The 13,250-nt window shown below is 49.2% G+C and overlaps 1 protein-coding gene across 1 annotated transcript in view; it reads right to left on the bottom strand.

Moving 5' to 3' along the window:
• ICE1 (interactor of little elongation complex ELL subunit 1) overlaps positions 1–3,719 on the bottom strand; it is a 37,320-nt gene extending 33,601 nt beyond the window's left edge. Inside the window, exon 1 of the mRNA XM_058176545.1 lies at positions 3,479–3,719. Within this exon, the coding sequence (XP_058032528.1) occupies positions 3,479–3,571 (93 nt within the window). The 5' untranslated portion in view covers positions 3,572–3,719. The remainder of the gene's footprint in view (positions 1–3,478) is intronic.
• Between the last annotated feature and the right edge of the window lie 9,531 nt (positions 3,720–13,250).

Here is a 13,250-nt window from a genome sequence, read left to right as displayed (position 1 = left end):
ATGGTGATATCATCTGCTAATCATTTCAACTTGGAAACACCTCTACAGAAAACCTGTAGATTGGATTAACAGTCAAAATAATACATTATTCCCTGCTAATGATAAGGGCAATTACTTGGTAAGGGCAATACTAGTCAGATTTAAAACCACTTTTACCACAAGCACACTTCTGTGCAAGCTAAAATCTCTAATCTATGTATAACTTTGCAAGTCATTGTACTGTTTTCTATATTCCACCGATGGAAAGGTGCAAGCAGTGTACTGAATGCCTAATAATACTTACTGGAATGGGGAAATCACAATTCAACTTGTAAACAGAAACCTTTTTTGCTTTACGTCCACCTAATACAATGTTTTGAAGTAAATCCAAACACCAGAATCAATGGAGAAAGCTCAGAGAGGTGCCTACTCCAGAAGTCTATTTCTTAGATTCTAAGAATTATAGATAAGGATTCTACTACAAATCAAGTCCAATACTTAGGTATAGATAGCTTCTAAATAGCCAGGTTAGGCTTGGTTGTAACAAGGAAGAATTACCCTTAAACAGAATGCTTTCTTGTTAGGTGAATGACCAGCTCCGTTTTATGACTTGTTTGACCTAAGGTTTTGTGAGCAGAACAGACTATTCAATAGTCAGTGGATTTGTTACTTTGTAAAAAAAATATGTGCAAAGATACTATATAAACTCAATTGTTTCAGTTTATATGCCAAACTGACCTAAATATTTTAATAGGAAAATAGAATGTGCTTGGGCAAATGAGGCATCATAAACAGAACACTTGTGTCATCTAATACTGAGCAAAACTTCCAATGGTATTAGTTTTTGTAGTTTGCTTTCATTCATCATACAATAACCATGTGAAAAAAATAAATGATGTGCTGTAGAGAGATTAGCAGGTTCATGGCTACAATTTCTACAGACTACTTTAAAGAAATTAATATATATAACATATAATATAATATAATATATATAGAGTAGAATTTTATTAGATTCTTGTTGAAACATCTTGTTCTTGTAGACAAAAATAAAGATTTTATGTCTTGGAAAGCAGACTAACAAAGCCTTAACTGGAATGAAAAGCTGAAAATGCACTCTTGCTTTGTAAATGTAGCATGAGTAAATAAGCACTTTAGCAAAATAAAAAATAAAAAATCATAGATCACAAGGAATTTAAATCAGCCCCTGGACCTTATCAAGCTCTTATTGTAGGGAAGAGAGAGAGAGGGAGGGAGAGAGAATTCTGCTGAGTCAGAGTTTCACTTGAAGATCTAAATTGATTAAAAAAAATTAATAAATAGCACCACAAGCAAACTAATAATAATTTTAAGAAAGAACATTAATTTATGATGGCATGGAAAAGTGAAAGAAAGTCAAAAACTAAGGTAAAAAGAATGAAGAGTACAATAAAAAGGATAAAAAAATTATTCATCTAAAAAGAAATGTTTGAGGTTCTAAACAATTTATTGGTTAGAAACAGACATCAAAACAAACAAATAAAAGCAAAAAATAATTAAGAGATGATAGGATATTTTGAAAACTGTTTTAAGACGAAAAAACTTTAGGAATATGAATCAGCTCACTTTTCTGATTCATATTCCTATGGTGTTTTTTTCAACCTAAATAGTATTCAAAATACCTAGACAACAGCAATTATTGTAAAATTCATGAAACTTCTTTATGATGGAATCCAACCTGATCATTTGGACATCAATGTCACTTGAAAAAATGAATTCTAGTATTTTAAGTATACATTGATTATTAAACGCAGTAGGAATAGTTTCATAATGAGTAAAAGTTATAGACTCTAATATTAACATTGATACTGTACATCTCCACTTACATTATATTAAATCAGATGGAAATCTGGCAAGGGGGTTACTCTCAAGAAAGCAAAATCGTATTGAAAGGAGAGATTTAAATACAGTATTCCTTGGTTACATTACACATACTTCTTTCTGGGGCGACTTCAGAACTCATACCATAGTGCTGAAATAAACATTCTGTTTCTAAGATTGGATAACATATATAAGATATTAATTTAATTTAATTAAACATATTAAATTTCTCAGTTCTAAATTGGCAAAACCTACAAAATACTAGAACAATGAATATGTGGAATTTTGTTTTGCTTTAAAGGCAAATTACATTTCCAAGGAACTTAAGCAAAAAAATTCAGCACAATTGAGCAAGGGCAACTATCACCCCAAAATTACATTGACAATCCAATGAGGGCAACGATCAGTGTATTCCTGAGATTAGAAAATGATCAAAAATTGATACAGAGAGGCTTAAGATACAGAAGGATCTTGATAGACTTGAACACTGGGCCCTATTTAACAAAATGAAATTCAATGTAGAGAAAAGGTTTTATATTTTGGCAAGAAAAAACAAATGCACAGATATAGTGTAGGTGGTACCTAGCTCAATAATAGTAACTGTGAGAGGGATCCTGGAGTCCTAGTGGACAACCACTTAAATATAAGCCAGAAGTGTGCTGTCAAAAAAGCCAACATAGTTCTAGGCTGCATAAACAGAGATATAGAATGAAGATCACATGAAATGTTAATACCACTTTATAATGCCTTGGCAAGGCCAAACTTGGAATACTGCATCTGGTTTCAGTTGCCACAATATAAAAAAGACGTTGAGACTCTAGAAAGAATGCAGAGAAGAGCAAAAAAAGATGATTAGGGACTGGAGGCTAAAACTTATAAAGGACGGTTGCTGGAATTGGGTATGTCTAGTTTAATGAAAAGAAGGACTAGGGGTGACATGATAGCAGTGTTCCAATATCCCAGGGGCTGCCACAAAGAAGAGGGACTCAAGCTGTTCCCAAAAGCACCTGAGGGCAGGACAAGAAGCAATGGGTGGAAATTAATGAAGAAGAGAAACTAGATCTAAGGAGAAGTTTCCTGATAGTTAACAATAGCTCAGTGGAACAACTTGTCTTCAGAAGTTGTGAATGTTCCAACACTGGAGATTTTAAAGAAAAGATTGGACCATCATTTGTCTGAAATGGCATAAGGTTTCGTGCTTGAGCAGAGGGTTGGACTAGAAGACCTCCAAGGTCCCTTCCAACTCTTGTCTCCTGATGCAGGGGTCTCCAGCCTTGGCAACTTTAAGTCTTGTGAACTTCAATTCCCAGAGTTCCTCAGCCAGCAAAACTCTGGGAGCTGAAGTCCACAAGTCTTAAAGTTGCCAAGGTTGGAGACTCCTGTCCTGATGAATACAAAAGTGGACAGCTCACCCCATGCTGGAGGATGCAAAAATATTTAGGAATTTTAAGAGAGCCCAAGAAAATCGAACCATTCACAAGACCAATTCGCTCCCCGCCTACTTCGCTCCGTCCCTAAAACACATTCATTCAACAAGGCCGTCTTAAAACAGGGCTGCCCAATACGGTAAAAACACATCCCCCCCCCCGCCCTAGCACGACGGTCTGCAAGGGGCAAAGGGGCTAAAGATGAAAAGCTCCACCTGCTGAAGGGCTTCGCAGTTGGCGCAGGCCGTGGCCGCCTCCGCCGCGATCGCCGCCGTGTTGGCCGCAGGTGGGGTCTCCCCGGGCATCATGATTCCCAACGCAGCGCAAGCGGCCCATCCGTCGCCCGTTGCAAGCCTCGGGCGGTGGTGGTGGCGACGGTGGCAGTAAGCAGTAAGTAGCGAAATCTTCCCGAGAAGCCAATGCGACGCAAGAGGGAAGAAAGACCCCTTCGCCGGTTCTGCGATTAGCTGCCCCGCGCAGTGCCTGATAAAAAGGGGGAAAAAATCGCCCGCAGCCAAACCAGCGGACGGCAATTCCCAGCCTACTACGCAACGTTGGCTTTCGCTTTCTTAAATCTAGGGCTTGAATGTAATACGCGGGTCATGTTACCTCCGCATGGGCGGTTCTCAGAAAGTTGCAAACTCTCCCAGCTTCCAAATCGTGCTGTTTTTGCAAAGAGATAGCGGGATGGCAATAAATAAAATGTATTCATTAAATAAAATTTAACTTTTGTATTTAATTATAATCACATATAAATGTACGTTTTAATTTTTAATTAAAATTCCCTGTTTTGGAATGTGGTTCTTGCCGTGTTTCTCGAGGGTCAGGTGCAATTTCCAGCCAAGAATAAATGAAATCTGGAACTGCATCAAACAAAAGCGAACTTTTTTATTCTATCTGAACTGGGATCCTAAGTATACAAAAGACAGCAGCGACAGACCTGACATGATGTCTTTCGCTCGGTGCGAAGGGGAGAAGCAATACCAAGGCAATCTAGAGGAGGAGAAATAATTCCAGAGAAGAACAGAAGTTACCCAAGCAGGCATGTTAGGTATGGATATCAACAGTGCAGTTTTCCCCTTCCTCTCCTTGCGCTTAGCATTTTTAAAAATCCCCTTATCTGATGAAGAGTCCGGGGGATCTCAATAGCTTGCAAAAGTTTTGTGACCTTTGAGTTTTGTCTAATGAAGATATTGTCGTAACACACATTGTGAACTGATTTACAGATTTTGTTTTGGGGTCATTCAGTAAGCACGGAGCAAGACGGTACATTTTAACGGAAACTGTAGGGCCGCCCTTAGCAAAACACAAAATCACAGACAGAATTTATACAGAATCCAATCTGAGTCTGTCACTGGAACCAGAGGTTTATTCTTCCAAGCTTCCATCCTTGAGGATGGTGCTGGAGCCCATCCTCAAGGGACTCCCCCCCCTCTCCCCAGTGGTCCCGTGACAGACTCAGATTGGATCCTGCAATATTAAGCAGGGTCACATGTTTGCCTTAATTCGTGAGGATTCATACACTAAAATGCATATATTCTGGGTAAGCAACATAATTATATATTAGAAGATATGTTGAAGAAAGGCTTTTAAAATGATTCTGTGGAAGAATTGAAGCAGTGCACATAAGTCATGCTTTCAGAATGCTCACTATTAAGATCTGAGATCGACAGATGGACAGACGCCAGGCTGAAACAACTAACCTTTATTAACTGGCAATACACACAACTCTAAACAGCTCCCGAGCTTGCCAGAGACTTCTGACAAGAAGAGCTCGCACTGACAGCTAAAGGAACCCGGCTGTCAGGGAGGAACCAATAGGCGCGCTTCCCACTTCCCGCTTTTCTTGTTGCCTGCGCCGCAGCCAATCAGAACATTTCCTCTATCCTGGCTGCGGCAGACAGGTCGTAAGGGCGAGGACTTAACACCCCTCAACCCCCGGACCGCGCAAGCGTAGTCGGCTAAATACGCAGGGCGTCGTCGACTCCGCCCCGAGCGCCTCAGTCCTGAGGTCGGGGCGTTCGAGGGAGGAGCTGGAGGCAGGCTCTGAAGAACTACCGGAGGAGGCGTGGATGGAGGAGGAGCTGGACTCTCGGGAACCGGAACCGATGGATTATCAGGTATGTCAGCCGCCGAGAACGCTCCGGTGTTGCGCGGTGACGGGCAGTTGGCAGGGAGGTTTGGGAAGTCGCATGGGTTTGGTGTAAGCGAAGCCTGCGCCGTTGGCAGCTCGATTTGTGGAATTTCATCGGTCTGCGCAGGCAGCTGATGTTGTTGCTGTTGGTTTGCGTCGCCTATTTCTCTGCGCCTTAGTTGATTGATGTGTCGCCTCCAAATCCTTCCATCGGTGAGCTGGACCCTATAAGAGTATGGTCCAGTCAATTGAATGACGTAACCGGGTAGCCACTTTGTTCGCCCTTCAAAGTTTTGCGCGAATATAGGGTCCCCATTAACAAATGCTCGGGCCCCGCTACGGGGCTCTTGGGGCTTCTCTGGCATGTAAGTGGGGTGCAATCGATCAAGCACAGTCCTTAATCGTCGCCCCATTAGTAATTCTGCGGGGCTTACCTTGGATATCGGGCACGGGGTAGTGTGTTGGGCTAGTAGATACCTGTTTACCTTCTGCTGCCAATGTGAAGTGCCCAGGCGGCCTAAGGCTTCCTTGGCTGACCGTACGGCCCTTTCTGCACGGCCATTAGCCGCCGGATGGAAGGGGGCCGTGGGGGCATGCCGGATCCCCCGTAATGCCAGGAACTGTAGGAAAGAGGCCGATGTGAATTGGGGCCCATTATCCGTCACTAGCACATCTGGAAGTCCGAACGTTGTGAAAAGTTTGTCTAGGACCCTGACTACGGCGTCCGAGGTGGTGGATTGCATTAGGAATAACTCTACCCACTTGGAGTAAGCATCCACCACCACTAAAAATGTTTGCCCCATGAACGGCCCAGCGAGATCCAGATGGATTCGCGCCCATGGCCCTCGCGGGGTCTCCCAATCCAGGGTTGGCGCCGCTGGAGGTGTTGCTCTGGAGCCTTGGCATAGTTGGCATAGGCCAACCCAGGTCTCTATGTCATGGTCAAGCTTTGGCCACCAGACATAGCCGCGACCCAGGGCCTTCATCCTCCCAATACCAGGGTGGGCCATGTGGAGGCATTCTAATACGGGTGTTCTGAGGGCTGGGGGAACCACCACCCGGTTTCCCCAGAGTAAGCATCCCTTTTGAACAGACAATTCGCATTGTCTGCGGGCATAAGGGAGGAATTCAGGTCCTATGGGTCCTCTGGGCCAGCCCCGGCGCGTCCAATCAAGGATTTGCGCTAATATGGGGTCCTTAGCGGACTCCCTGCAGATGTCCAGTGCGGTGATAGGGGAGTTTGCTTCCTCTATCAGGAGCACTGGCAGAGAAGGGGCAGGGTCTTCTAACGAAGTTGGAAGGGGACAACGGCTAAGGGCATCAGCGTGTCTAATCTCCTTGCCGGGTTTGTGTATAAGCTGATAGGAATACGCGGCAAGGAACTCCGTCCACCGCGACATGCGCGGTGACAGTATTTGAGGGGTGGGGCGGTCACTAGCCAGTAGGCCTAGTAAAGGCTTATGGTCAGTGACCAAGGAAAAGAAACGGCCATACAGGTAGTTGTGGAATCGCTTGATTCCCGCCACAATTGCAAGGGCCTCCCTATCCAGCTGACTATAATTCCGTTCAGCTGGAGAGAGAGTACGGGAGTAGAATGCTATGGGGGCCTCAGACCCATTTGGGAGCAGGTGGCTGAGGACAGCCCCCACCCCATATGGGGAAGCGTCACAAGTGAGTGACAGGGGCAGCTTCTCGTCATACTGCACTAAAACGGCGGAAGATGTGAGGAGCCGTTTGACAGCTTCAAAAGAAGCTGCTTCGGTTTGAGTCCATTTCCAGGGGGCACCGGCGTCTAGGAGGCGATGTAGTGGCTCAGCCACCGTCGCCTTGTGTGGGAGAAAGATAGCGTAGAAGTTGAGGAGACCTAGGAAAGCTTGAAGGTCAGATTTAGTGGTGGGCGTTGGAGCATTTTGAATTGCTTCGACCTTTGAGGGAGTTGGATGGATGCCGTTGGCATCCACAAGGAACCCCAAGAATTCAACTTGGGGTACCCCTATCTGACATTTGTCCTTTCTAAGCCTCAATCCAGCTTTGCGGAGACAGGTTAGCACTGCCCTTACTTTGGAGACTAGGTCTGGCATGTCGCTTCCGGACACCAGAACGTCATCAAAGTAAGGGACAACTCCAGGGAGCCCATGGAGCAAGCGTTCCATAAGCCCCTGGAAAATCCCCGGTGCCACGCAGACTCCGAACTGGAGTCGGGTGCACTTAAACGCCCCCCGATGGGTGACGATGGTCTGCGCTAACGCAGTCTCCTCATCCACCGGGAGCTGCTGATAGGCTTGTGCTAAATCCAGCTTAGCAAAAATTCGCCCCTGCCCAAGGGAGTGGAGTAAATGTTGCACGACCGGGACAGGGTATGGGTTAGCTTGGAGGGCCTTATTAATAGTCCCCTTATAGTCAGCGCAGATCCGTACGGATCCGTCCGGCTTAAGGGGGGTTACAATGGGGGTTTCCCACTTGGAATGGTCTATGGGAACTAAAACTCCCTGGGCTATCAGTTTGTCTAATTGCTCATCTACCCTCGGGCGGAGCGCTAGGGGCACCCTCCGTGGCTTCAGCCGAATAGGCAACACCTGGGGGTCTAATTGAAGAGATACCGGAGTGCCGTTATATTTACCAAGGTTGTCTCCAAACACGTCAGCGAACTCGCTGGCTAATTCCGACATTCTGTCAAGGTGAGTGGCGTGAACCCCTATGACATCTAACCCCAGGGCAGCAAACCAGTCCAATCCCAGGAGGGATGGCAGGTTACTCCTGACCACAATCAGTGGCAGGCTGCCTTCAAATTTATGGTAGGCTACCCTGAATCGGCCCACACCCAGGGTGGGAATCATTCTGCCCTGATAATCTCGCAAGGTGACAGGGCAGGGTTGAAGACATTCTTGTTGCAGCTGCGGCAGGAGTCGCTTCAAGGTGGACCAGGCGATGAGCGACCGTGACGATCCGGTATCCACTTCCATATCGCACGGCGCTCCTTCAAGCCGCACCGTCAGGTGTATTTTGTTGGCGGGTGCCGCGGTGGTAGCGAAACTGACGGCTTCATCGTCAAAACGGGAGATAGTGAAACAGTCCCGTTGGTGTGGCAAAGGCCTCCCAGGTGGTTTCCGTGCCTTGGTTCGCTCTTGGGTGTCATCGTAGGCCGGCAGGGCGGCCCTGCAGACTCGTGCTAAGTGCCCCCTTTTACCGCAGCGGCGGCACACAGCTGTCTTGAACCTACAGTCGCCTCGGGGGTGGTCTCCGCCACAGCCCACGCATAGTGTTGGTGGGCGCTTGTCAGGGAGGTCCCGTCGCCGCCCCTGACGGAGATTTAGACGGCGAACGTCCACATCATCCGTAGATGAGTCGTCTCGGCTGGTTTCCTCATAGTGGACGCCTAGCGGCCGATCAGTTGCCAGGGATCCCTTCTGGAGCACAGCGGCCGAGTCGTCGGCCATTTCTGCTGCCCTCGCCTCAGCTATCGCAGTGGCCAAATCTACGTCCTTCTTTGCAAGGAGGCGCCGTTGAAGGCGCAAGTCTCGGAGTCCACAGACCAATTGGTCCAGAAGCATGTCATCTAGGTCCTGAAACTCGCACTGCAGCGCGGCAACTCTTAGGGACGCCATGAATGCGTTAACGGTCTCTCCTTCTCTTTGGACGCAGTTCCGGAATGCGCGGCGTCGGGCGATTCGGGATGGGGCGGGAGAGTAATGGTCCCTCAGCTTCTCCAGTAAGGATTCCCATGTCACGTCAAAAACTTGTTGCGGGGCAGCGAGGGCTCGAGCGGTACTGAAAACCTCGCTGCCACATGAGCTTAAAAAATAGCCTCGTTTTCTCGGGCCCGATAGGTCCGCTAGGTCATTAGCGTGTAGGAAACATTCAAACCTCTGAATATATTCGTCCCATTTATCGGATGATGGGACGAATGGAGAGAAAACGGGCAGCATGTTGGCCATCTTCAGGCAGCCGGCTGTATCCCCAAAGTTGTGAGGAAAAAAAATTTTTTTTTTCCACAGCTACGGCTCGTTCTTGCCCTCTGCCAATCGCTCAGATCTTATAACAATGGGCAAATCCCACCTTCGTCGCCAGTATTAAGATCTGAGATCGACAGATGGACAGACGCCAGGCTGAAACAACTAACCTTTATTAACTGGCAATACACACAACTCTAAACAGCTCCCGAGCTTGCCAGAGACTTCTGACAAGAAGAGCTCGCACTGACAGCTAAAGGAACCCGGCTGTCAGGGAGGAACCAATAGGCGCGCTTCCCACTTCCCGCTTTTCTTGTTGCCTGCGCCGCAGCCAATCAGAACATTTTCTCTATCCTGGCTGCGGCAGACAGGTCGTAAGGGCGAGGACTTAACACCCCTCAACCCCCGGACCGCGCAAGCGTAGTCGGCTAAATACGCAGGGCGTCGTCGACTCCGCCCCGAGCGCCTCAGTCCTGAGGTCGGGGCGTTCGAGGGAGGAGCTGGAGGCAGGCTCTGAAGAACTACCGGAGGAGGCGTGGATGGAGGAGGAGCTGGACTCTCGGGAACCGGAACCGATGGATTATCAGGTATGTCAGCCGCCGAGAACGCTCCGGTGTTGCGCGGTGACGGGCAGTTGGCAGGGAGGTTTGGGAAGTCGCATGGGTTTGGTGTAAGCGAAGCCTGCGCCGTTGGCAGCTCGATTTGTGGAATTTCATCGGTCTGCGCAGGCAGCTGATGTTGTTGCTGTTGGTTTGCGTCGCCTATTTCTCTGCGCCTTAGTTGATTGATGTGTCGCCTCCAAATCCTTCCATCGGTGAGCTGGACCCTATAAGAGTATGGTCCAGTCAATTGAATGACGAACTGGTAGCCACTTTGTTCGCCTTCAAAGTTTTGCGCGAATATAGGGTCCCCATTAACAATGCTCGGGCCCCGCTACGGGGCTCTTGGGGCTTCTCTGGCATGTAAGTGGGGTGCAATCGATCAAGCACAGTCCTTAATCGTCGCCCCATTAGTAATTCTGCGGGGCTTACCTTGGATATCGGGCACGGGGTAGTGTGTTGGGCTAGTAGATACCTGTTTACCTTCTGCTGCCAATGTGAAGTGCCCAGGCGGCCTAAGGCTTCCTTGGCTGACCGTACGGCCCTTTCTGCACGGCCATTAGCCGCCGGATGGAAGGGGGCCGTGGGGGCATGCCGGATCCCCCGTAATGCCAGGAACTGTAGGAAAGAGGCCGATGTGAATTGGGGCCCATTATCCGTCACTAGCACATCTGGAAGTCCAAACGTTGTGAAAAGTTTGTCTAGGACCCTGACTACGGCGTCCGAGGTGGTGGATTGCATTAGGAATAACTCTACCCACTTAGAGTAAGCGTCCACCACCACTAAAAATGTTTGCCCCATGAACGGCCCAGCGAGATCCAGATGGATTCGCGCCCATGGCCCTCGTGGGGTCTCCCAATCCAGGGTTGGCGCCGCTGGAGGTGTTGCTCTGGAGCCTTGGCATAGTTGGCATAGGCCAACCCAGGTCTCTATGTCATGGTCAAGCTTTGGCCACCAGACATAGCCGCGACCCAGGGCCTTCATCCTCCCAATACCTGGGTGGGCCATGTGGAGGCATTCTAATACGGGTGTTCTGAGGGCTGGGGGAACCACCACCCGGTTTCCCCAGAGTAAGCATCCTTTTTGGACAGACAATTCGCATTGTCTGCGGGCATAAGGGAGAAATTCAGGTCCTATGGGTCCTCTGGGCCAGCCCCGGCGCGTCCAATCAAGGATTTGCGCTAATATGGGGTCCTTAGCGGACTCCCTGCAGATGTCCAGTGCGGTGATAGGGGAGTTTGCTTCCTCTATCAGGAGCACTGGCAGAGAAGGGGCAGGGTCTTCTAACGAAGTTGGAAGGGGACAACGGCTAAGGGCATCAGCGTGTCTAATCTCCTTGCCGGGTTTGTGTATAAGTTGATAGGAATACGCGGCAAGGAATTCCGTCCACCGCGACATGCGCGGTGACAGTATTTGAGGGGTGGGGCGGTCACTAGCCAGTAGGCCTAGTAAAGGCTTATGGTCAGTGACCAAGGAAAAGAAACGGCCATACAGGTAGTTGTGGAATCGCTTGATTCCCGCCACAACTGTAAGGGCCTCCTATCCAGCTGACTATAATTTCGTTCAGTTGGAGAGAGTACGGGAGGAGAGTGCTGTGGGGGCCCCAGACCCATTTGGGAGCAGGTGGCTGAGGACAGCCCCCACCCCATATGGGGAGGCATCACAGGTGAGTGACAGGGGCAGCTTCTCGTCATACTGCACTAAAACGGCGGAAGATGTGAGGAGCCGTTTGACAGCTTCAAAAGAAGCTGCTTCGGTTTGAGTCCATTTCCAGGGGGCACCGGCGTCTAGGAGGCGATGTAGTGGCTCAGCCACCGTCGCCTTGTGTGGGAGAAAGATAGCGTAGAAGTTGAGGAGACCTAGGAAAGCTTGAAGGTCAGATTTAGTGGTGGGCGTTGGAGCATTTTGAATTGCTTCGACCTTTGAGGGAGTTGGATGGATGCCGTTGGCATCCACAAGGAACCCCAAGAATTCAACTTGGGGTACCCCTATCTGACATTTGTCCTTTCTAAGCCTCAATCCAGCTTTGCGGAGACAGGTTAGCACTGCCCTTACTTTGGAGACTAGGTCTGGCATGTCGCTTCCGGACACCAGAACGTCATCAAAGTAAGGGACAACTCCAGGGAGCCCATGGAGCAAGCGTTCCATAAGCCCCTGGAAAATCCCCGGTGCCACGCAGACTCCGAACTGGAGTCGGGTGCACTTAAACGCCCCCCGATGGGTGACGATGGTCTGCGCTAACGCAGTCTCCTCATCCACCGGGAGCTGCTGATAGGCTTGTGCTAAATCCAGCTTAGCAAAAATTCGCCCCTGCCCAAGGGAGTGGAGTAAATGTTGCACGACCGGGACAGGGTATGGGTTAGCTTGGAGGGCCTTATTAATAGTCCCCTTATAGTCAGCGCAGATCCGTACGGATCCGTCCGGCTTAAGGGGGGTTACAATGGGGGTTTCCCACTTGGAATGGTCTATGGGAACTAAAACTCCCTGGGCTATCAGTTTGTCTAATTGCTCATCTACCCTCGGGCGGAGCGCTAGGGGCACCCTCCGTGGCTTCAGCCGAATAGGCAACACCTGGGGGTCTAATTGAAGAGATACCGGAGTGCCGTTATATTTACCAAGGTTGTCTCCAAACACGTCAGCGAACTCGCTGGCTAATTCCGACATTCTGTCAAGGTGAGTGGCGTGAACCCCTATGACATCTAACCCCAGGGCAGCAAACCAGTCCAATCCCAGGAGGGATGGCAGGTTACTCCTGACCACAATCAGTGGCAGGCTGCCTTCAAATTTATGGTAGGCTACCCTGAATCTGCCCACACCCAGGGTGGGAATCATTCTGCCCTGATAATCTCGCAAGGTGACAGGGCAGGGTTGAAGACATTCTTGTTGCAGCTGCGGCAGGAGTCGCTTCAAGGTGGACCAGGCGATGAGCGACCGTGACGATCCGGTATCCACTTCCATATCGCACGGCGCTCCTTCAAGCCGCACCGTCAGGTGTATTTTGTTGGCGGGTGCCGCGGTGGTAGCGAAACTGACGGCTTCATCGTTAAAACGGGAGATAGTGAAACAGTCCCGTTGGTGTGGCAAAGGCCTCCCAGGTGGTTTCCGTGCCTTGGTTCGCTCTTGGGTGTCATCGTAGGCCGGCAGGGCGGCCCTGCAGACTCGTGCTAAGTGCCCCCTTTTACCGCAGCGGCGGCACACAGCTGTCTTGAACCTACAGTCGCCTCGGGGGTGGTCTCCGCCACAGCCCACGCATAGTGTTGGTGGGCGCTTGTCAGGGAGGTCCCGCCGCCCTTGACGGAGATTT

The sequence above is a fragment of the Ahaetulla prasina genome, chromosome 3, assembly GCF_028640845.1.
Source record: "Ahaetulla prasina isolate Xishuangbanna chromosome 3, ASM2864084v1, whole genome shotgun sequence".
NCBI classification, from domain to species: Eukaryota; Metazoa; Chordata; class Lepidosauria; order Squamata; family Colubridae; genus Ahaetulla; species Ahaetulla prasina.
The sequence above is the reverse complement of the archived record's forward strand: the minus strand, read 5'-3'. Positions and strand labels throughout refer to the sequence as shown.